Source organism: Maylandia zebra, linkage group LG7 (assembly GCF_041146795.1).
Source record: "Maylandia zebra isolate NMK-2024a linkage group LG7, Mzebra_GT3a, whole genome shotgun sequence".
Lineage (NCBI taxonomy): Eukaryota > Metazoa > Chordata > Actinopteri > Cichliformes > Cichlidae > Maylandia > Maylandia zebra.
Genome location: NC_135173.1, coordinates 18,013,753 through 18,037,309, shown reverse-complemented (window position 1 = coordinate 18,037,309; position 23,557 = coordinate 18,013,753). Strand labels below are relative to the sequence as shown.

Below are 23,557 nucleotides of genomic sequence, written 5' to 3'. Positions count from 1 at the left end.
CAAGACATCTGAACCAAAACCACTTGCAAATGCTTCTGGTGTAGCAGGTTGCCTGTGGTATGTGTGGAACTTGCTAAACGGTTGTGAAACTGTGAAGTGTGAAGCAAACAGACAACAGAAACAGGTTGCCTTCAAAGTAAAAGTTGGGCCTTTTGAAATGTCTTGGGTTTTAGCATTAAGGTTTCCTGTTTGTGTCAGACTTTTTCAAGTTTTAGTACTTCTCAGTGGTTAGTTAGCAAATGTTTGCTGACAAGTCAACATCTTCCGTGAAGACTTCAGGCAACTTTGGCATTCTGCTAACAGCCAAATCAGTCACAAGAGTTTGAGAGTTTCTGGTGTAGCACTGTATGTCTTTTGCAAGAAATTTAGCCTAGCAACAGCTGTAACCACTCACCAACCTATCAGGGAATAAACATAGTGACCGGAGGCAGATATCTTCTCTTCACCGTATCTTCCTCTCTCTCATTCAGCATCTACACTGATCCACCCCAGTATACAGCCCCTTACCTATTCTGGACTGAAACCCATCCAATTTGGATTTTGCTCTTTATTTGCTAGGATTTGTTTTCACAGACTCTGGACTCAGTTCAGCTAAGGTTTTCCCCATTGCACCAACATCAAACTGCCGGCCTCTCAAACATTCATTATGCATGCACTCTGCTCCACTCTGCCTAATATCTCATCACTGTTTTACCCTACCTTGTCTTTAATCTAACTATAGTCCCCATAGTACTCCCCATAGTACTCATATAGTACTCATCTAGCCATCTCATGTAGCTGTCTCTGATTTATGAAACGCATGCCTTCATATCAAAAAGTATGTACCCTCCATACAGTGATTGTTGACTGCAGCATATTACATTGTTTTCTTTGAACATCAACATTGTGTTGATTGGGTAAATAACTATTGATGGTTCCAGGTATGAATGGTGGTAATTTTTTTTCTTTAAATCCCCAAATTTATTATATGAGGAATAAGTCAATTTAGAAAAAGTAATGAAATAAGAGATTGTGGGGTTTGTAACTGAGTTACATGATTTTAAAATGCCAAATGGTTCAAAATGAACCCTCTGGTGGTTCTAGTGCATAAGGTAAGGGTCAGATTCAAATGTAACAAAATATCTATACAACTTAAAATGAATTGTTGTTTATTTCTCACAAGCTTGTGCTTATAGTAGCCATTATTGAGGTGTGACAGTAAAGGATCTAAGCTGTTTTTCATAACCCTTGTACATATAAAATATAAACTTGCCATATATTTTATAACTTCTCACTGAGTAATAATTTTATTTCAATAGGCACAGTTAGAGGCAGAGGGCCACACTCCTGTACAGCCATCTGAATTCTTCCCTGGTGATGATTGTTCTTCATCTTTGATCATCATCCTCAAGAATGAAGACATTGCTGAGCATATTTGTGAGGTAATGGTTCTATTGGTGTAAAAAATCACAACAAAACTTAAATAAAAGTTATTAAAGACTCAACTTTCTGCTTTTCAGGTCCCACACTTGCTTGAGCTGAAGAAGTCACGGCATGTGCAGTTTGCTGGAATTGATGAACCAGATGATGTTTTGAATCTCACACATCAGGAACTCTTCATGCAGGGTGGTTTTATAATGTTTGACAGAACAGCGCTGGATGCTCTCAGCCTTTGTATGTGCACTTTTATTGGGCACTAGTTTTCTGTGTTTGGAGTATTTTCATTATTATTAATTTAACTAATTGCTTGAACCTTGAATGAATTTGTAGGTAACATGAAAAAGGTGTCTGAAATCTTGCTAGAGCTAAGCAAAATGGGAAAATGGAAATGGATGTTGCATTACAGAGACAGCCGTCGATTAAAGGAAAATGCAAGGTAAGGACCAGCCCACAAAGAATAACTAAATAAAACTTTCCAGTTTGGTATATCTCAGTTGCACAAGATGAATTTCTTTCTTTTTCACTCTTTGTTTAAAATTTAAGATATTATTTATTTATATAGTCCTTCTAAAAAAAGATAAAATGCAATAATGCACCACAAAATGGCATAAAACATGAAATTAATGAAGAAACATGAGAACAAACAAAAATGGGCACATAGAAGTAGTACTAGTAATATAACACAAACCAGTGAACTAATAGAATTACGGACTCTACCAGAGACCTGGGTGCTTGAGGGTTCTGCACAGTATCTTTGCTATTCCTAGGACTGTACTCTTCTGGACAGAGATCCTGGGTGTTGTTCCTGGAATCTGCTGGAGCAACTTCCCCAGCTTGGGGGTCAATGCACTGAGTTCTCGAATTATTACTGGGACCACTGTTGTGTTCACCTTCTACATCAGGGGTCCGCAACTAAAATAGCAGGAGGTCTACTACAATGGTCTTTGATCATTGGTCAATGGGCTTTGATCATCCAGCAGGGCAAAATGATCAATAAACTGACCTCACAACCCATTTTTCAGTCAGTGGGCTAGTTTCAGTCATTATGCAAAGTACTGTTCATAAGGTTGGGAAAACCTGCAATCACCTGAGACAGAAGAAGTCACTTGGATAAATAAAAACACTGTGTCCAGATAAACAGAATCAACTTTTTGGTACAACATTAAGGTGTAACCACCAAAAAAAACCCCTCAATATTCAGGAAAATTAAGAACTGCTTTAAACTGTGCAGTAAATATGTTTCACAAACTCAACACAATGCAACTTAAAAAAGACTGGAAGTCAAACAGGCTCTTAACTAGGTCAATCTCAACCACCCTAGGGGGCATGTTCCACTTTGACTTTTTTGATACTTGGCACAGATATTCCTGTATACTATGCCGACCACTTGGTCCCATGTATGCCCTACCTGCTAGCATCTTGCACCTTGCTGTTATGTGCTGGATTTTCTGAAGGGAGTCTTTATACAGCTTGCACATGGGGTTTTACCTGGTGTGGTAGACACCAACCTCTATGGATCTCTATGAGCTTGTTCCAGTGCTGCCACGATTAGTTACTCTGTGCTGTTACTTCTATCTGCTGTTAATACATACATGCAGGGGCCTGTCCTTCCATTATGGTTCTTCTCCTGGCTCCTCTTCTTTCTCAGGTTTGTGCTGCCTGAGGTATTCAACAAGCACACGATTACTTGTGGCTATCTTCCTGATGTACTCATGGATGTTTGTCGTCTCATCCTGGACAGTGGTTCTGACACTCTCTAGCCCTTGGCCTCCTTCCTTTCACTTAGTGTATAGTCTCATTGTGCAACTCTCAATTCATGGTAAGGAGCTTTCTTGTATTGATTCCAGTGACTTCTATTGCCTCCTTTTGCCAGCTTATTATCCCCGCAGGGTATTTGATCACCGGCAGGGCATAGGTGTTAATTGCCTGGCTCTTGTTCATCCCATTCAGCTGACTCCTCAGGACTTGCCTTACTCTCTGCAGTATTTGGTGGTTTGAGCCTTCCTAGCGGCCTCTTTGTGGTTCCCATTAGCCTCGATGATCTCTGTCTGGTCAATGTTTTGTCTCATCTAGATGTTCAATACGCTGGTGTTGATTGTCACTTGATCTGTGAAATTCTAATGTTACCTTGGCCAGTAGTCCATTTCTCGCCAGCATCCTGGGTCCCCAATGCTGGTGCATCGGCTCCCCTGGATGCAGTAGCTTCAACGTGTGACATTGATCGGTTTGGATCCATATGGTTTCATGCCTCATTTCTCCAGTCGCCTGGTTGTGGTCGCTTCAGCAGGCGACTACCCTCCTTTTTTTGCACCCAGGCTTGGGACCGTCCTTGGTGGACTTAGATGCACTAGTTTGCCACAGCCAGTAACAGTTCAAGTTTATGAGTTACTGAGCTTACTATATTCCACAGAGCGCTACAGTCGTGAGCCATGCCAGTTGTTTTGATGGCATGCAAAGGGCCAACAACATATTTGGTTGGGATGCAGAATGAAACTGTGCTTTTCAATTTATTTATTTATTTATTTATTTTTAAATACAAGGAAACTGAGACCATATTTCATCAGACAGAATTTGCTCATTTGTATTTTTTTTTTCCTCAGCCATTTGCAACATCTGTTTTCATTTGGAGTCTTAACTTCCTGAACATCAAATTTGTTCCTCTCAAATCCAGGTTGAGTGCAGAGTCAAAGGAAAAGAAACACTTTCTGTACTGGGGCCAGGAAGCTGGAATCCTGGAGGTTTTGCCTTACCATGACTGTGACCAGATGTCAAAAGATCAGCCTGATTATCTCACATGTTTGGTCCGCCAGCAGGTTCAGAAAATATCATCTCGCTTCCTTGTTTTTATAACTGGTGAGACATGAATATACTAATACTTATGTTCACTGTGACATTCACCGAGTGCTGTTGCATTATATGCTTGTTTTGAAGTTGTATTCCGGAGGATTTTATAAATATAGTATTCATTAAGATGCTAAAATGGCCTCAAAAAATGTCCAGGTTAAATGGACAGAAGTCCATTTGTAAAGGAATAACGTAGTGTTCTCTTTTTACAGATACAGCAACAGACGGCGCCTTTGAGAGTAATGGGATCTTGGCAATGACTACGGAGTCTTTCTTAACAAAGCCTTTAAGTGAAATGTTTACAGTGTGACCTAAAAAAAAGTTAGCTGGACGAACTGATGTTTTGCCCATTAAAGGATGTACTCATAAACTCACTCAATGTGAAGAGAACCCAGTAATACACCAGTAATTGCTATTTTACGTGTATTACATTATTCTTCAGTCCCACCAGTTTTTTTCTTCTTTGTTTTTGTATGCAACAATAATTATTGATTATTTTTTTCCCACATTGTTCAAATGTAAACCTAGTTCTCATTCAGTTTATGGATAGAGGTGGCAGTAGTGCCAGTATACCAGCAGCTGTGCTGTGTGTTGATTTTGTATCATATTTTTATTGTAAAGTGTATTGTAAACCTGGTTAACAAGTGAGTTTTACATTGTGACTATTTTATCTTTTTCCTCACACTTCTGGCCTTATACATTTGCAGCACAATCAGCATAGTGTTTGTTTGTTGGGAGTATAACAGTTTGTTGATGGCTTCAGGCAAAAAAGTTGACCAGCTGTTGTTATGCTCTGGGGCTTCAGATGAAGCTAAATTAGGCTGTTTTCAAGTGCTATGTTACATATTTATAGTATACACATGTACAGCAGTTTAATGTTATTAGTTAATGCTAAGTAAATTATCTTTAGTTTTGGTTGTATTCTGTACAGCAAACTGACTGAAAATAAAGAGATTTCATCCACAAATCAACTAACATAGTTGATGGTCCTGAGTACCGTATTTTCACGACCATAAGACGCACTGTGCTAAAAGGCGCAGTCTCAGTTATGTGTGCCATTACTGTATTTAACACACACATAAGGCGCACTGGATCATAGGGCGCATACAAGTACCGTATGCGTATTTAAAAATAAAGCGGGAGCAAACCTGAGTTCGGTACCTTACTCACATTTTTATTACCAGTAATCGTCATCATCAACAACACACAAGCATACAAGTGTGCGTATTTAAAAATAAAGCAGGAGCAAAACAAAGTTTGGTACTCACATTTTTATCATCAATCAAACCCATCGAAGTCCTCATCCTCTGTGTCTGAATTGAACAGCTGCGCTAAATCTTCATCAAACATGCCAGGTTCACTTTCTTCACTGTCAGAGTCACTTTCCGTGCCGTGCGGCTCCTCGGAAATGATGCCGGCTTTTGCGAAAGCTCGAACAACAGTGCCAGCAGACATGTTAGCCCAAGCATCTACAATCCATTGGCAAATTGTGGCGTAACTCGCCCGGCGCTGGTTTCCACTCTTGGTTAAATTGTGGTCTCCATCGGTCATCCATCGCTGGATGTGTTTGTCGCCGATGTGTTTGCTGCAGTAGGAGCGGAAGATGGCCAGCTTTTCCTTATAATCCGCTGGAAGTTGCTGCGCTACCATAGTCCTGGTCCGGATGGAAAAATGGCACCGTTTCATAAAAAGTGAAAGTGAAACTGCTTTTAGCCGAATGGTGACCGTCGAAACGCTTCTCCCGCTCGTTCTTTGCTCGATGATCGCCTTATGTCCGCGGAAACTCAGCTGCGTCTTCTTGACCTGCCGGAGCTTGTTTTCCAGCTTCCTCCACTTGCGAACCATCGATTCATTAATCTTAAATTCTCTCGCCGCTGCTCGATTTCCATGTTCCTCCGCGTAGCTGATGGCCTTCAGTTTAAACTGTGCTTCGTAAGCGTGTCTCTTTGCCATTTTCAGGGTTGTTAAAACAACGATGTCCTGCATAACGCACATATCTGTTCTTTTATACAGGTATGTGCAATAAAGTCAACGCACACACTTCACCCTTTAGCGTTCTCATGGTGTTCTCTACTACGTCCTCCTTACAACACACAGGGCGCACTGCGCTATAGGGCGCGCCGCACTTTTTGAAGAAAATCTAAGACTTTTAAGTGCGCCTTATGGTCGTGAAAATACGGTACCTACGCTACATTGTGTTTCCCACAGCAATAAGACCCTCGGCACTGTGCTCATGTTGAGGAAGAGTTTGGCCTCTATTTTCCTGTAAACAGAGTCATCTCAAATGAGCAAATGCACTGTCTGTACTAAACATGAATAAAAAATATTTAGTTTTCTAATGAAAATCAACCATTGAACGAATTGCTTTAAAATGTTGGTTTCCCATCTCCACCTTATCATTTCAAACTGTTCCATACATAGTGCAATTTCTTCTATTGTGGATTTTCTACTGCCTTGTTTTCTGTTCAGCCTTGTTCCCAAAAATTAAAACTGACATGAGAGAAAACTGGAAGGTTTGGGTTTATTAATATGTTCTTGATTTGGAAATGTAAGAGTACATGGATGGAGGTATGACTGTTAAACTGAGAGAGGGCCAAACCTAAGGGAAGGGTCTTAAAACAGACAGTAGTGACGGTTGAGGTTGAGTGGTTTCAACAATTTGAAACCTGAGGTTTCAAATTGTTGAATTAAGCGGATGTTGAACAGATCAATCAAAGACTGCACATTTGGTGAAGCAACAACATCAAATTTGTTGAAATATGATTAATTTGCTTGGCTGCTTATCCAGGTGGAGTTCCACAGGCACTGGAGCCTGTTCCAGCCTGAAATACATCAAAACAATCCACCCATTTTCTCTGTTCTCTCCAGCCTTTCCCAGCTGTTAAAAGGCAAATGGTGCTTTGTCCTATGATGAAACCAGGTGCATGGTATTGGCATGGCAGACCCTCCCCAATTCACTACTATTCAACAGGTCTCCCAGCAGGGTGGAAACTGGGAAGCCTGACCTGTCTGGATCACCTTTTTGTAGGAAAACACAATGCGCAAGAGTAAATATAATTATATAATGATAACAGCATGATCATATGCAGTGAAAGGACTCACAATTATAGATGCGAAACAGAATGTATTAAAGTTCTGGAAAGTTGGTCTCCCTTCATATCCCTCATAGTGTCTTAGACCAAAAACTTTTCAAAAGATAACTTTACACAGTGTGTAAGAGGTTATTTTTTTACTGCTGCTACTCAATGAGAGAATATTATTTTTCAAAGTTATGTTGTAACCAGATGATTGCATGCTCTTAGGTCAGTTATTGAGCAGTTGAATTTTGTGCTTTAATGTTGTTATGAGAAGCCAAGCTCCCTAAAGCATAATTAAGGAGAACAGTGGCCTGTCAACAATTAACATTATTCAGTCTTGCAGAACTTATAGCCAGTTTTCAAATGATTTCTATTGGTACAGAACATTTGGGATTGACAAGCGATTAACCAGGCCATAAACACAACAGGAAGGTGTTCACAGTAACAAGTCCCAGAGCTGGTTTCCTGTAGCCTTCTTTATCCCCAGAAGTATTCTTCCCCTTATTTTTTCTTTTGCAAACAGAGAAGGCCCTCTGCTGGCTATTTAAAAAAATGAGCTGGGTTTAAGGGACTACTGCATTTGCTTCACTTTTCAGAACCAGAAGTTACATAAATGTAGTCTTGGGAGGTTGAAAAGGGGAGCTTTTTGAAGACATTTCACCTCTCATACAAGAGGTTATTCAGTTCTATAAACAAAAGTAGAGAGTCTTAGGGTTTTAACCTCTACTCTGTCTGGAAATACTGTCTTGGTAATACACTGCTTTTTTGATGCAATACAGTGTGCAACAGTTTTATCTAATCTGTCACTGGTACTGCTCCAGTGGTGTCCAGTTCACCTATGCATAAACTACAAGATCCTCTTTCACACTTTCAGTCTTTTATAACCTTGACCTTCCATATTTGTCTGATGTTCTCCATAATTGCTCTCCCCCCAATACACTCAGCTCATCTTCAGCTTCTCTTTTGTCTGTTCCATCTACTTGCCTGACTACCATGGGACTTAAAGCCTTTAGTTACTGCCCCAAAACTCTGCATTTCCACCAGACCTCTAGACCATAGTGTATAGCTGGGCATACACTGTGCGATTTTTTGGCCCATTTTGAGATGATTTTTCAGTCGTGCAACCGTTTTGGGGATCGGCCTGAGTTTTACCTTAATCGTGCATTGTGCATCGTATGGTATATATGGGGTAACGAGAAGCGATTAACACCTCACGACCAACTCCCGATCAGCAGTCGTATGGTCGCAAGAAAATCAAACCTGTTTTAAATCCTGATCACCCCTCGTGAGGGTATCAACGCAACCTCTCACACTGAGCATGCGCAAACACAGAAATGGAAGTGAAAAAGACGGAGTAGCATGGCAGTGCAGTGTGTGATCTGGACACAAGCGATGGAGGCCAAACTTGTAGAACTTTGGCAAGCTCATCCGAGCCTTTTCGATGTGGCTTCACAAAATTAAAACAATCACAACAACTGTGAAAACACTTGGATGGACATTGCTGCTCAATTGCAGCTGCCTGGTCAATGTTTTTCATTAGCAATTTAGCAAAGTTGATGGTGGTGTGTGTGTGTGTCTGTGTGAGTGAAAGACAGAGAGGGAGAGAGAGGGAGATTAAAAGACAGATTTTGTGTTATAAGCTTAATGTTATCACTTCACTTAATGGACGCACAGTGTGAGCACTCAGGTCACATCAGAGCATTGGGCCGTATAGTGTGAGACCATGCATCGTGACCTACAAACTTCTAACCCCTGCAATTCAATCATACAGTCTGAGCAGGAGCTGAATAATGCGACTGAAAAAAATCGCACAGTGTATGCCCAGCTTAAGCTATCCAATGAAATGAAGCAAACAATGTCTAGATGCATGCTCAACTATCTAGGTAAGAAAATCCCAAGTAAGGAAGTCGTTTGCTCCAGGCAATCCAGGAGTAAAGGACAACTGCTGCTTAAATGAAAACCTTTAGTGATCCCCAATGTCAGGAGCATCCGAACAGATGAGAAACATTTTCTTTAAACACAATGTCTCTGTGCCATTCAAACCCCAAAAAGTACTACGGCAAAAAAGTTGCTTCACGTCAAGGATTGGATCCCCCAGAACAGACAAAGTAATATAGTGTACATAGTGAAGAGCCACAGTGAAGTGAACCAAACAACCAGATGGCACAACACAAACCAGCTACCTGAACAGGCCAGGACTTTTTACACCTATAGATCAGTGGCAACTCTTTCTAGGCTGAGATGTACACTGGCAACACTGGTCTTGAGTGGGGAGACAAGCAGGCCATTCATGTAAAAAGGGAGTGACTACAGGAACAGATCAGAGGTACAATTTTTCACGATCTTACACCCTTTCTCCGACTCTCTGTGAATGGTACTCAAGGCCATTGATCAGTGGTGATAACCATTTGCATATGAATGATCATCAAACTGACCTCACAACCATCATTAATCACTGGGGCTAGCTTCAGTCATTATGCAAATGTAATGTTAAAAGGTTTGGGAAATCTGCAGTCAGCTGAGACTTAAGACATTCCTTGGAGGAGTGACAAAGCGTTTCTCCCTCTGAAAACACAAAGTCGAGGTGAAGAGAATCAACTTTCTGGAATCCAATCAAATAACCATTCACAAAGGTAGGTAAGTGACTCTCAGGACAGGACAGTCAAGGGCTAAATACCGAAGACTCTCCAACGGTTAAGAAGAAGCTTCTTGAATAAAATGGCGAAACGTCTTTGAGAAGCTAGAGAAGTCCAGTTGACTTATTTCCAGCATTCAAGACTTCTGGATTGACTGAGAACCTCCACAGACACATTTGACATTTCCAACATTCGCCACAACTAATAAGCTTCACCATCACCAAATCTACAACCAGTTTTGAGACCCATGATAGAATTTGGGACTTTGGATTAAACAGCCAACTACAGCACCATTTTCACAGAACCAAGAAAGATTTTTTTTCAAGAATGATCCTTAAGGGATCCAGTAACTTAGGAGAATCATTGTAGAGGTGCACTGAAGCTTTTCTGGTGGGCACATGGTGACCAGACACATTGACACTGGCTTTCCTTTGATGTGACTGTCAGTTTGTTACACGAGTCTGGAAATATATGGACATGAAGTGAAATTCGACTGGTTAATAAAGGTCTACAGCTGCAAGGCGGTGATCATTTTTAATAATCCAGCACCACCCAGTGTGGGGAATTAAACCTGCAGGCAAACCACGCTCTATTTCTCACACAAACTCATATGGTAAAGTTTACGGTAGCTTTCCAAATTTAAGAGTCATCTAGAATTAGCTTTAGTCTGATAAAACGAATTTTAAAAAGCCACCCTGCCAATTTGGATTTTTTTCTCAGACACTGGGTATATTTTTCTTGAAATATTCTACTTTTTACTTGGGCCGGGAGTGAGAAACAGTTACTTCGGGGTCACTCGGCGGTGAGAAGCTAAAAGCGAAACTGACTGCTGGCGTGCCCTCAAAGTTGTGAATGTTCCTGCAGCGTCAAAAAACGCGCATAGCTCAGTTTAGTTGAGTCATGGCTCTAATTTAAAGCCACGTTTCATCTACGGTATCCAGTTTACATTCACTAGCCAAACTAGTAACCAGCCCCAGCCTGAGTAAAATGTAGCTTCCTGTAAAACCCACAGAGCTCCTGCGCCTGTGCAGACAGTCGACGATCCGCTCGAACTCCGCAGAGCCGTGTAGGCGGAGGCTCACTGGCGCGCATGCGCGGACTAGATTCCGGGGATGGGTCTATCGATGGAAACAAGATGGCGACTCTGGCAAAAGCGCCAATATATTTACTGAAGTAGATGTCCATATTTAACCGTGGTAGTGGGTTTTCCCAAGCCCTTCGGGGCATTCCGCGAAACATGACGAGCGGGAGCATGTTTTCCAAGAGGAATTGACCGGGATTAATATCGTAACAAAGTCAGCGAGATGTGCGAGAGCTATGCCCGCTCGCTGCTGCGTGTCTCGGTGGCGCAGATCTGCCAGGCTCTGGGCTGGGATGCGGTTCAGCTCACTGCGTGTGATCTGCTGTCCGATGTGCTGCATCGGTACATCCAGCAGTTGGCTCGGGTCTGTCATCGATACTCTGAGTTGTGTAAGTGCTTTGTTTGGTTCTCTTATTACTTTTTTAGCCTGTAAACTCAAAGTAGTCGATCACGTTGTTGTTAACTGACTCTGCAGCTGGCGCCCCCTAGCAAGCAGTTAATATGTCAGAAAGTACAGTAGGAACACAGCAAAGCGACTTCCCCTGTATTGTTATTATTGGGGCTATGCTGCTTTGCATCTGTTTTCAGTGTTAAAAGTAGCCGATCTCACGAGTATTGGTTACTTAACTGCTGTATAATCTATAAAATAACGTCGCGTGCCGACTGTAAACCTGTTGAGCATCACTTCTTGTGTGTGCAGAGTGAGTGCTGTGGTTTAATGACAACATTTTTGATCCATTTCAGATGGAAGAACAGATCCAGTCCTGGACGATGTCAGCCAGGCTTTCAGACTGCTAGGAGTGAGTCTGAGTGAACTGGAGGACTATGTCAACAACCTAGAGCCTGTGCCCTTCAGCCACCAAACACCGCTCTACCCTGTTAGCAAAAACAATGTCCTGCAGTTTCCCCAACCTGGAGTTCGAGATGCAGAGGAAAGGAAAGATTACATTCCAGAGTATATGCCACCTCTGGTCTCCTTACAAGAAGGTCAGTATAATAACTTGTATAGTATTAGCTATATGACCATTACTTTTTAGTGTGCACAGGCTGAAAGTTGATAGCAAAGTGGAATCAAGTCCTCTCTAAATCCTATGCAAATAATATAGCATTATAATTAAGTTTATTGCAGGGTTGTTACATTAGACTGTGATGTAACACAGCAGATTCGTAAAATAATCTTTTACGAATCATCTTTTTACTTTGTAGACATTTTATTGTGTTGTAAATTTTATTTTAAGTTGCTAAAAATAAGTGTAAATGCATCAATTCACACAAAGTGAAATACTTTTTTAAATACCCAAATATATTTAAAGTCAAAAGTTCAAACTAAAATCACACGTTTATGTTGTAAATGTCATGTTGTGATTGTCAAAGTTCTTAGTTCTGTTTTTTATCTCCTTTACTCTAGAAGAAGAGGAGGAAGAGGTCCCCCCTGATATGGGTACTTCAGCTGAAGCTATGCAGGTGGCACTGGAAGAGGATGAGGAGGAAATAGATGAAGATGAAACAGTCAACGATGAAAATCATCCACTAAAGAGGCACCTGGATAGTCCTGATGCAGCTATGGGCATGATGCCTACCTCCAAGAGGCCTCGGATGTACCCTGGCCTCAGCCCAGAGTGGGGTCTTGAGCCCAGGGAGCCTCTTACGTCTCTCAACCCTCAACGTGTTAGTCCAGGCATTCTACCTTCTCATGACAGCCTGGACCCCCTGTCACCTGAAATGCCATCTGGTACCCTGCCTTCTTTTAGACCTCAGCCCGTAATACCAAAACACTCTGATCAGAAGGCCCTCACTGCTCCAGCAAGAAAGCCTAAGGTGTCTTCCCCTGGCAGACAAAGGACTAAGTCTCCTAAAGGGGTTATTCCTGTTCCGGTGGTTGGCAGTCCCATAAATTCACCAAAACCATCTAAGGAAAAGAAAAAGTCTCCAGGCAAGACAAAGAGTCCTAAAAGTCCCAAGAGCCCTAAAATGGCCTCAGCTAAAGCCCCCCAACCTCAGAGCAAACCAGATGTCATGCAAAAGTTACCGTTGTCCACACCGAGTGAGAGCATGGGCAAAGACAATATTCATTTGCGTCAGAACATAGAAGAAAGGGAGCTAACTGCAGGCCCTTTCAAGAAATTAGAGCCAGATAATAGAGCAATTGAGGATTCGATTGACGCTGTGATAGCTAGAGCATGTGCTGAACGGAAACCCGATCCATTCGCATTCTCCTCGGGCTCTGATTCGGATAGCAATGGATTCTCCAGTCCCAGGAGACTGACTATTATGGAGCCGTCTACACCTAAAGGCCCAATTGGTGCCGGCATCTTGTTAAAAGACACGTCAACACCACTTCACCCTCTGCCACACATAGGCCTGGGGAATTGGACGATGGATGATTCAATCAACGAGGTGATTCGAAAGGCCAACCAGGGGGGGCCATCTGCCCCCGCTGTACCCCAACCGGCAGCAGATTACGTGTCATCCGGATCGGCTTCACCACCTACCCCTGAACCACTCCTCAAGGTGTTTGAGGAGAAAAATAAGATTGTGTCATCAGTAGATGTCAAGAAGAAGCTAAAGAAGGAGCTTAAAACTAAGATGAAGAAGAAGGAGAAAGACAAGCCGAAAGATAAAGACAGGGAAAAAGATAAGAGTAAGCTAAAAGAGAAGAATAAGGACAAGAACAGGGATAAAAACAAGGAGTTTTCTAAAGATGGGAAGATGCCCTGGAAGGAGTTTGGGGTAAAGGACGAGGAACTTTTTGTTCCACGAGACTTCCCCCTGGCTGAGGGCTCAATCAAGATGAAGTCAAGAGATGGGGACAGCTCTAAAAAGGAGAAGGAGAAACATAAAGACAAAAAGAAGGATAAAGAAAAAAGTAAAAAGGACAAGGATAAGAAGGACAAGGGGAAAGATAAGAGCAAGGACGACAAGCAGAAACAATCTACATTATCCCCCTTTGGTCTGGGTGATGTCCCGCCACTGTTTAGCCCGCATACCTGTCTGCGCGTGCCCTCAATGCTGCCTCCTTTGGCCCCAATCCTCCAGGAGAAGGAACTAAAAACCAAGGAGAAGGACAAAAAGAAAGACAAGAAAGAGAAGAAGAAAAAGAAGGACAAGGAGAAAGACAAGGAGCGGGAAAAGGCCAAAGAAAAAGAAAGGGAAAAAGAGGATAAGAGGAAGGAAAAGGAGAGGGAAAAGGAGAAACGAGAAAAGGAAAAAGAGAAAGAGAAGGAGAGAATTCGACTGGAAAAGGTCAGTTTGTATTTACGTCTAGCATACCTTTTGTTTATTGTTTTTTGATTTTTCTGTATGTTGGCGCCACAAATATTTCTATTATCCTTTGTGTCTCTTTAGGTCAAAATAGACACTCCAGCACCTTTACCGTCTCCGGTCATTCCCAGACTGACGCTCAGGGTGGGAGCAGGTCAAGACAAAATGTAAGTACTGATTAAAGCTTTCTAGTGCTACCTCTGATAATGTGTTTTTATGTCACACAAAGAGTCTTTACAGTTGACGGCCGGTATTCATGGGGGTTAGGGTCCACAACTGCCCGTGAATAGCTGAAATCCATGAATACTTCAAATCCTTTCTAAAAACGTTTATAACTGCCAATTTTATTAGTTAAAACACCAAGTATACCTTAAACTATCATCCTAAAACACTTCATTTCAAAGTCATCTTACAACGAGTCTTTTATGAAGGTCTCAGGCATTTCGCAGCCGCTTCCGTGTCTGGCGATGCAGATTTCCCCATGCAGAGAAATATACTCTTTTTTTTTTTTCTTTTTCATTCATAAAAAATGTATTTAGTCACGAAAATAATTGAATAATAATAATAAATGAGAAATATTTTAAATACGCTCTACAGAAAAAAATCCATGAATAGGTAAATTCTCTGGGAATATTTGGGAGTTACTTTCCGCAAAACAATCTGTGCAAACTGAACCGCGGATAGGCCTGTGTTGACTGTACTTCTTGACCTATGAAATCTTACTTTTTCTGGCCTCAGTGCTTTTTGGTACTGCCTGAAAGGTATCTGTTAAAGATCTATTCATGTTTTTTGTCCATTGTCTCATTTTTGATTATATAAATTCTGTTTGATGAAGTTTTATCAGCTGGGTGGGTGGGCCGCTGTGCTCACAGCTGCAGCTGTTTACCTTTGATGATCACATTGAGTTAATTAATTTAGTTCTACCTTAAAGAAGACTCTTATAAAAAGAGACAGTATGAACAGAAGACATCTCTAACTTGTAACTCTCTATCAACAGTGTCATCAGCAAAGTGGTTCCAAATTCAGAGCCCAGCACGCCAGCACCCAAGACCCCTGCTACCAAGTCAGGACCTGGCAATCGCCCTCGGACACCGCCGCCACCACCAATGCTGCCGCCAGTCATACCCACGCTTCCGCCAGCTCCCTCGCCCCTTCCACCTGCTCCACCCCCATCATCGTCTTTAATTTCCCCGCCCCCTATACTCCCTCCTGCCGCCTCCGTCAAAACACCGGTCCGCAGCGTGGTAACTGAGACCGTCAGTACTTACGTGGTAAGTGCCCAGGATAAAAATATTTGTGCATTTAAGAGCTTTAGCTTCACCAGTCTTTGTTTAGTGTCCATGACATGCACATTAACAAGAACAGTCTGAAATTACATACCTGAATATCAGGCTGCAAAATCTATATATGAATTGAATCCCTGGATCCAGCTCATGAAAGTTTCTTAACCCTTGTGTGGTGTTCATATTTTTGTTACTCAGCCAGTGTTCATGGGTCTGGTGGACCCGCTAGAGTTTTGGCTTTTGAAATTAACACTATCAAACAATTTTATGTTAAATTACTCAACAGATGTTCACTTCATCCCAATTACAAACCATATGAACAGCAAACATGGTTAATTTTTTTCCCTTTACCTTTGTTAGATCATATTTATGAATTAATGTGCTTCTCGTTTTTTGTTTTTCTATAAAATGTTATAAAAAAATCAGTTATAATCAAGTGGAGTGAGTGGAAAGACACAACACATTTACACGTGAAGCAATATGTTTCACAACTAAATGGGATCAGCTGCTCATCAATGGTGACATTAGGCCCAGGGTTGTAAAACAGGGGGAGGTGGTGCACACACTTATCCCACACTGTCCTGATGGCAGCTAGCTTGTCTCTCTGCCGTCGAGCTGGTCTGTCATCTCGGTTATCAAAACGGATAATCCTGGAAATTTTGTGGAAGTTTTCCAGAGACACTGATGCACGGAAAGGTTCGTGCCGGTTTCTGCATCCCACAGGGATTCTGTCGATTCTCCTTTGGACCTGAAAACTCCTGCAAGGATAAGAACCCCAAAGTAGGCCTTTGGGGTTCTTAGATGAATTTGGTCCATCTCCTTCCACCTCTCTCCAAAAACACACCTTCCTTCTAGATTACTGCAATCCAGAATAATTTTCTGGATGGAATCTGGGATGAAAAGCTCAAATGAAGACTTGATGTCCTGCACATGAGTAACTGTCAGCCGTGTTGGCCCTGGCTTATCACAGTAACAGCTCTGCATTTCTTGGGCAAGAAGACCATCCAATTTCACCAGTTATTGACATCCATATTTCTTCACTTGCTGACTGGTGGGCTTGTTCTGGTCCTGGAGCTGGCTGCAGATGGGGTACTCGTCTTCGTTTTGTTACTAAATGGTGCTCAACCTCATCCTCTTCTTCAAAGTCACTGTCAGACTCTGAATTTTCAGAAATGTGAAATATTCTGAAACCTCTTTGTCAACATCATCATCCGAAGCCCCTCTCTCTTCCAAAATCAATTGGATGGCCCTCGCAGCAGATAATCTTTTGCCATCTTGATCAGTTGTGATAAAGAACCACACTGGCAAAGTCTTATTTATAGTATTATGCCCCTAATTAGCAGGAGGGACAGGGAATGAGAAAATAAAATTTGGATCCCTCAAGAAAGAGGGTAAAATGTGTGGGAATGTAAGAGCAGACAACAATGTTGCAACTTTGTGCGGGAGCAGGAGGGGAAGAAAACACTATCAGCAGCACCAGAAAGGAGGAAGACAGAGTGTGGGAACACAGGACCTTCACTTTCAACACTTTTATTAGACCTGGGTCCAGTGGACCCGAACACCTTGTATGTAATGTAAATGCGTGGGGGGAGGTACAGTATGAGGTCACTGAAAATTAGTTCGGATTTATGTTCTTCACAGAAAATAAGCCAAAGCCAATGAATTTCAGGTTGAAAAAATAATTAATTGTTTCATTTTTCTTTTGAAAAAAAGTGAAAACGGGTCTCACAGACCCGAACACCATACAAGGGTTAAGAGTATAAAGATGTTGCTCCTGTTTTGGTTTTTGTTTTTTCAGTTTGATCTTGAAATATTAAAGAGGGCTTTAAAAATATTTTATGGACTCCACAAGCTCTAAAAGCTCTTCTAATGTTACCTAAGCACCGTCTGTTGTTTTCATGAATCTGTCTTTTTGATGAACCCCACTAACCAGACACACATCCTCCTTGGCAAAGGTAGTTACACTCAAGATAAAACAGACTGTTGGGTTATTCAGCGTTTTGGGGGGATTTTTTTCATTATCTGTTTGTGTCATAACTATATTTTTTTTTCATTTGATTGCCTTTGACATGTCACTAAAGTTTTCTCCTGTGTGTAACAATCAAGATTCGAGATGAGTGGGGAAACCAGATCTGGATTTGCCCTGGATGTAACAAACCTGATGATGGCAGTCCCATGATAGGATGTGATGGCTGTGACGACTGGTATCACTGGTAAGAGCTTTACAACCCTGTATTTTCATGACAAGGATGGGTGCTTGTACTAATTCTTAATCTGCTCTTCCACTTCTGGGTTCTTATTTGCATTTTTAATGCATTTATATGTAATTCACTCTTGTCACTTTGGTTAATCTGGGGAAATGTGGTTTCTGGGCGTCTGTAATGGGACCTTTTGATAAAAAAATATCAGCACAGCCCCATTAAAAATCTGTCAAATACTGTGTATGATTTACAGCAGCTGATTAAAGGTATTTGTATGACTGAGACATAGTGTGTTTGGGATCGTAAAAAACAGAAAAAGTTGTTGCTGCTGTTGAATCATTCGTCCTGCTGCTAACATTCCTCAGAGGTTATGATCCATGTTGACACGATAGCATAACACAGTTGCCTCAGATTTGTCTCCCAACAGATTTATCTCCCCACCACATCCCAACGGTGCTCTATTAGATTTAGATCTGGTGTCTGTGGAGGTCATTTGAGTACAGTGAACTCACTGTCATATTCAAGAAACCAGTTTGAGATGATTTGAGCTTTGTGACATGACACGTTATCCTGCTTGTGTAGGAAAATCCCAGTAGATCTACATTTTCTGAAATACTCAGACCAGCTCATCAGTCACCAAAAAACACGCCACATTCAAAGCCACTAAAATCAGCATTCGGGTGCTCCATTTGAACTTCAGCAGGTCATCAATGTCTACATGCCTTAATGCAATGAGTCGCAGCTACCTGATTGGCCGATTAGAAATTTGTGCTAATGAGTAGTTGAATAGGTAGTTGAATGCGTATGTAATTAATGGGCCTGGGTCCACATTACAGTAGGGGGAAAGTTGTTTCTGTGTTTGTATCATCTGTTTTTGATTTGTGAAAATCCAGGAAATTGTGCTAAATGCTAACGGTACATTTATAATCATACAAAATAACAGAAGCACTGTATCTTTCATGTCAACTGATAATTCGAGATCAATTTTTTTCAGACATATGAAACACATAATCAGTCTGAATATGTTTGTCAGTGAGCTGCTGATTTTTTTTTGTAATTTAAATGCATCTTTTATTATCAAAAAGTACAACAATGACTGAATGACCTGATTTCCAGTAATGAATGGCATCCCCTCACATCTCCTTGGGAAGTCTGTAGGTGGTTGAATTTATTAAATGCCAGAAACCTGACAGGATGAGGCCTAAATAAACAATATGTGTGTTCCTTTTAATTTGACATCAGTGTCAAACATAATGTCTTCTAACCAAATGGGGCTAAAGCCTCATAGGAATATGACTGCATTCTCACCATTTCCTCACTAACCTCAACTCTCTTCTTCTGTAATGTCCTTAGGCTTTGTGTTGGGGTCGTCACAGCGCCCCCTGAGGACCAGCAGTGGTTCTGCGTTAAATGTTCCAGCAAGAAGAAAGATAAAAAACACAAGAAAAGGAAACACAAACCGCATTGAGACTATGCAAAAGCACATTTTGGACTGTTTTGGACTAAAGCCATCAATGAACACTCATGGCACTGCTGTAAAATTTAAAAAAAAAGCTAAAGAAAGCTAAAATTATGGCTGATGCAAACTTCTGAGGATTTTTTTAAAGATGTCAGCCACGATTCATTGTGAGTTGGTAAGAGGATAAAAAAAAAAAGGATTCAACCAGCACATAATCAGCCTTAGTTCTCATGTGGTCCCCCCCTTTTTTTTGCCTATAAATTGTTTATTTGTTGCTTTTGGTTGTCCAATCTTGGAGATCTTGTCTGTGTAAGGAGACCATGGCAGTTTCTGTCAAATCAGAGTTAAAATTTCTCAACAAAGTGGAAGAAAGAAGAACAGCTGTTGTCTTTTTTTCTGTTTTCCCTCATGTTGCCAAGAAATGGCATGACCTTTGTGTCAAGCCTTTCTTCCAATTTTCTGCAGTATCACTGAAATGTCATGTATATAAATGATTGCATCAGGCATGTATAAATGTGTAAATACCAACTTCCAAGCCAAGTGCATTTTGTTCTTAGGATTATTGACTCAAAAATCCATTTTCAGATATTGCTTTTTAAATCTACTGATTTTTCTGTAATTTCTGTACATTTTTTTTAAATTTAAAGTTTGTATTTTTATTTCCCCCCCCCCTTTCCCTTCATATGGAGTAGTCCTGGAGTTATACTGTAGCTGTGCTTGTAATGTAATTAATTTCACTGAGATTTGAATATTAAAGATGAATGGTCTGTGTACTCACAGACTTTAACATGTCAATCTCATTACCATCAAAACTTTACCCAACTCACCTGTCCAACCCATCCATGCATCCTTGATTTTTTTTTTTTTTTTGTTCGACGAGTGCACGCTTTCAATTGTTTTGGGGTTGTTTTTTTTGCATTGGCTTTATAAGAAATAGATTGGAAATATTTTATCAAACCCAGTTTCGTATGTTGAATTTTGTCCGTGTTAATTCACTAATCCAGGATCCTCCCTTGCAGCTGTGTTACTGTTACCGTTACACTGAACACTGAAGGTCACCTGAGCGATTTTGTGTGGATCAGTTTGTCTGCTACAAATGGGGATATTTGTAGACTTGCTGCCTTTCCTCGAATGACCACACGGTGTCAATCTTCGTGCACAGAAACCGGCGCCCTGCTCATAAGGCGTGGACGACGAGACAGCCTCGTGCAAACCGTGTTCCACCACATCATAAATGTAAAAAAGCTATAACTGCTCTCTTAGGTAATGCATTTGGGATCTTCTCAAACATGCCTTGAAAGGAAATCGTCTCTAAAAGCACTGTCCCTTGTAAGACACCCTATAAATGACAGTAACATTTACAGCCATTCAGAAGCTATTAAGGTGGGTTTCTGTAGGGGGGGGGCAGGTAGTAAAACATCCTTTGCAGAATTATCATTGGATGGTAATTTTAGAACGTGGGCTCTGCTTGTCTTGTGTCACTTTTTCCATTCTTTGAAATTAAACGTTGCAATGAAGCCTCTGAAGGAGGAGGAAACATATGTAGCAGAAGCGGATTACCAGTCATCAATGACTTTATATACTGAGATGTGAAACATCTTCATACGTATCTGCTGTAATGTGCTTCTGCATCATATATTTCTGGGAACAAGCAATACCAGTGCTGTCCTTGGCATTTTGGTGCACAGGTCATATTTTACAGAAAAGTAATAGTATATGAAAACCTTTGAAAGGGCGTAGAGAAATTCTGAGGTCTGAGTTCAGTGAGTTTTAAAAAAAATTTATTCAGCATTGTGCTGGCAGTTGGCTAATGAAGGCTGTGTTTTTGAGGTGGATACCCCAGTATTTCTGTTTAGCATCTGCGATTGATTCATAGACTGAATATTTCAGTTCAGTCCTAATTTAAGTGAAGAAGAAAGTGCTACACACATTAGAAGAGCATCTCTGAACACACAACAAGTAAAAACTTGAAGCACGTGATCTACAGCAGCACAAGACCACATTGGGTCCCACTCCTGTCAGCTAAAAACAGGAAACTGAGGCTACAATTCACACAGACCATGAGCATTGGTCATCTAGTCTGATGACTCTCAACTTCTGCTGCAAACATGAAACTATGGATCCATCCCACCTTGTATCAATGGTTGAGGCTGATGGTGGTGTAATAGAGAGGGGGATGTTTTTTTAGTACACCCATCACTCCTTAGTTCCCACTGAACATTGTTTAAATGCTTACCTGACAACTGTTGCTGACCATATCCATCCCTTTATGACCAAAATGTACCCATCTGCAGATTGCTCATTCCTGCAAATTATTCCTGCAAATGAAGCTTTGTACACTGTACTCAAACAGCGTATAAATCTTTAAATCCTTGATGTTTTGTGGACATAGAAAGCAAACCTGACTCATTCACCTTTAAACGTGCGAATATTTCCTCCTACTTATCCACTCCTTTCTCTTTCTTGTTTACTCCCAAATTTGGAAATCTACTCAACATCTTCCGATAACATAGAATGAAAGAGGAAGTGGAAAAAATGATGCGTGACAGAAGAAAAGGGAAGTAAAATTACTTCTGTCCATGCAAAATAAGCTGACATTTCAATGTGGTATGGCGTTTTTAATCACACCAGGCGCGTCCAGTCATGCAGGTCATTGTGGGAGGAGAACTGATGTGTGCTAAATCTGTAAAATCAAAGTAGTCAAACTGAAAAAAAAATAAAAAGTGATTGTTGAGATGGAAAAATCAAAAGATCAGACTGTATATGAATAGGAATTTCATTAACAGTGTCTGCCTTCAGCCTGTTGGTGCTAAAACGTCAACTCCACTCAGGTTTTGGGTGTCTCTTTCCCTCATCAAGATGGTGTCAGGTCTCTTGCTGTCAGTGCCTGTTGCTAGCATCTGTTGGATCATAAATTTTATTGCCCAGTGCCTGCAAACACAGAATTTTGCTATTAAAAAAAGGCCTAAATCTCTATTTCTTATTATTAGTTATTAAAATTTTTAACCGTGGTGAATAGGTAACAAACAAGTTATGATGCCGGGGGAGGGGGGGGGGGGGGGGGGGGAGAAGCTGTGCCCGCTTGTAACCGTTTGAAAATTTGAGTGTCAAGTGTGACTTTAAAGTCATGCTGCCAGCGTGTGGTGTTTGCACTCGAGCAGTGTTCACCGAGCTGTGACAGTTTCAGTTTTAACCTGCAAAAACACAGACAGAATTTGTCTGTGCAAATGGTCCCGAGGGAGGCCAAAAGTGGCAAAAGAAGAAGAAAAAAAAATGAAAGTTGAGGTTGCTTTCACTGTTCAGGCCACCTGCAGTGCTTTCACCATGTGCTGTTATTCAACTTAGTACATGTCAGGCATGAATGCATTTTGTTTTTCAGCCGCAAAATGCACTGAAACCCAATAACGCTCCCTTTCAGAGCAATACTCCTTGTTTCATATATCATTCCCATGCCATATTACTACACCTCTGTCACCTCTTTTCAGTTGTCAGCGATTAGCACGCAGGCGTTATCGTACTGTACGCTTACTGTAGGTGTTCATAGCAGAGCAGCAAGAAAATCTTTCAGTTATCCTCGTGCTCGGCGGCTCTGACTAGTCACGCTAAGCAGCATGGCATCATAAAGGCCTGGATTTCAGCACAAGTGTTTAAAATATTCAGCAGAAGGAGCGGGGCTGAGATGAAGAGGATTTCGTGCCACGATCAGAAGAAGCAGAGAGCCCGTTCATGCTGCTGTACTCGACTGTGATATCAGCACACACTGGCATGACCCTGTTTCAGATGACTTTCCTACTTAATGTCATATTACCCAAGCGGGACACAACACCTACGGGAGGGGAAGACCTAGATTGAGTTCCTCCTGGGTTTTGGTGAAAAGAATATTGCAGTAAATTAGTTTCAGATATTTCACCTGATTGGTCCATGGCAGCACAAACATTGGCTGAGAGAGTACGAGAGAATGTGTGCAGGAGCTTAAAAAAAAAGCTGCCTTGACTTCTTCATTTTCCTATCTAGATGGCTCCCAGCAGAGTGGAGTGAACTTTGTGCCATGCAAATGATAAAACTACACACTTTTGATAAAAAGCTGCTGGGTCTTTTCAACATGCTCTTAATTCTCATGGTTGGGGTTTCTGGTTTTTAAATCGACTGTGGAGAACCTTTGTTTTGTAGAATTACATACCGGCACATGTCATTTGTGCATCGGTGTTTGCGTTATAATCTAAAACACAGTAGGACCACAGTTTTGGGCTGCTCAGTGAACTTCAAACACTCCAGGTACTGGAGGTACACTCCAGT

At 41.3% G+C, this 23,557-nt stretch overlaps 2 protein-coding genes across 4 annotated transcripts in view; both read left to right on the top strand.

Annotated features, from left to right (window-relative positions):
• Positions 1 to 6,769, top strand: part of tasor2 (transcription activation suppressor family member 2) — a 32,639-nt gene extending 25,870 nt beyond the window's left edge. For all 3 annotated transcript variants that reach the window (XM_076885944.1, XM_012923697.4, XM_076885943.1), the window contains exons 18-22: positions 1,299 to 1,421; positions 1,500 to 1,653; positions 1,750 to 1,855; positions 4,091 to 4,272; positions 4,476 to 6,769. In XM_076885944.1, the coding sequence (XP_076742059.1) occupies positions 1,299 to 1,421; positions 1,500 to 1,653; positions 1,750 to 1,855; positions 4,091 to 4,272; positions 4,476 to 4,573 (663 nt within the window). In that variant the 3' untranslated portion in view covers positions 4,574 to 6,769. The remainder of the gene's footprint in view (positions 1 to 1,298; positions 1,422 to 1,499; positions 1,654 to 1,749; positions 1,856 to 4,090; positions 4,273 to 4,475) is intronic.
• A 4,304-nt stretch (positions 6,770 to 11,073) lies between these two features.
• taf3 (TAF3 RNA polymerase II, TATA box binding protein (TBP)-associated facto) lies at positions 11,074 to 20,048 on the top strand. Its single transcript, XM_012923696.5, has 7 exons — positions 11,074 to 11,446; positions 11,802 to 12,044; positions 12,466 to 14,300; positions 14,403 to 14,485; positions 15,316 to 15,589; positions 17,708 to 17,814; positions 19,156 to 20,048. The coding sequence occupies exons 1-7, from the start codon at positions 11,281 to 11,283 to the stop codon at positions 19,268 to 19,270; spliced, it is 2,823 nt and encodes a 940-aa protein (XP_012779150.1). The 5' UTR covers positions 11,074 to 11,280; the 3' UTR covers positions 19,271 to 20,048.
• The last annotated feature ends 3,509 nt before the right edge of the window (positions 20,049 to 23,557 follow it).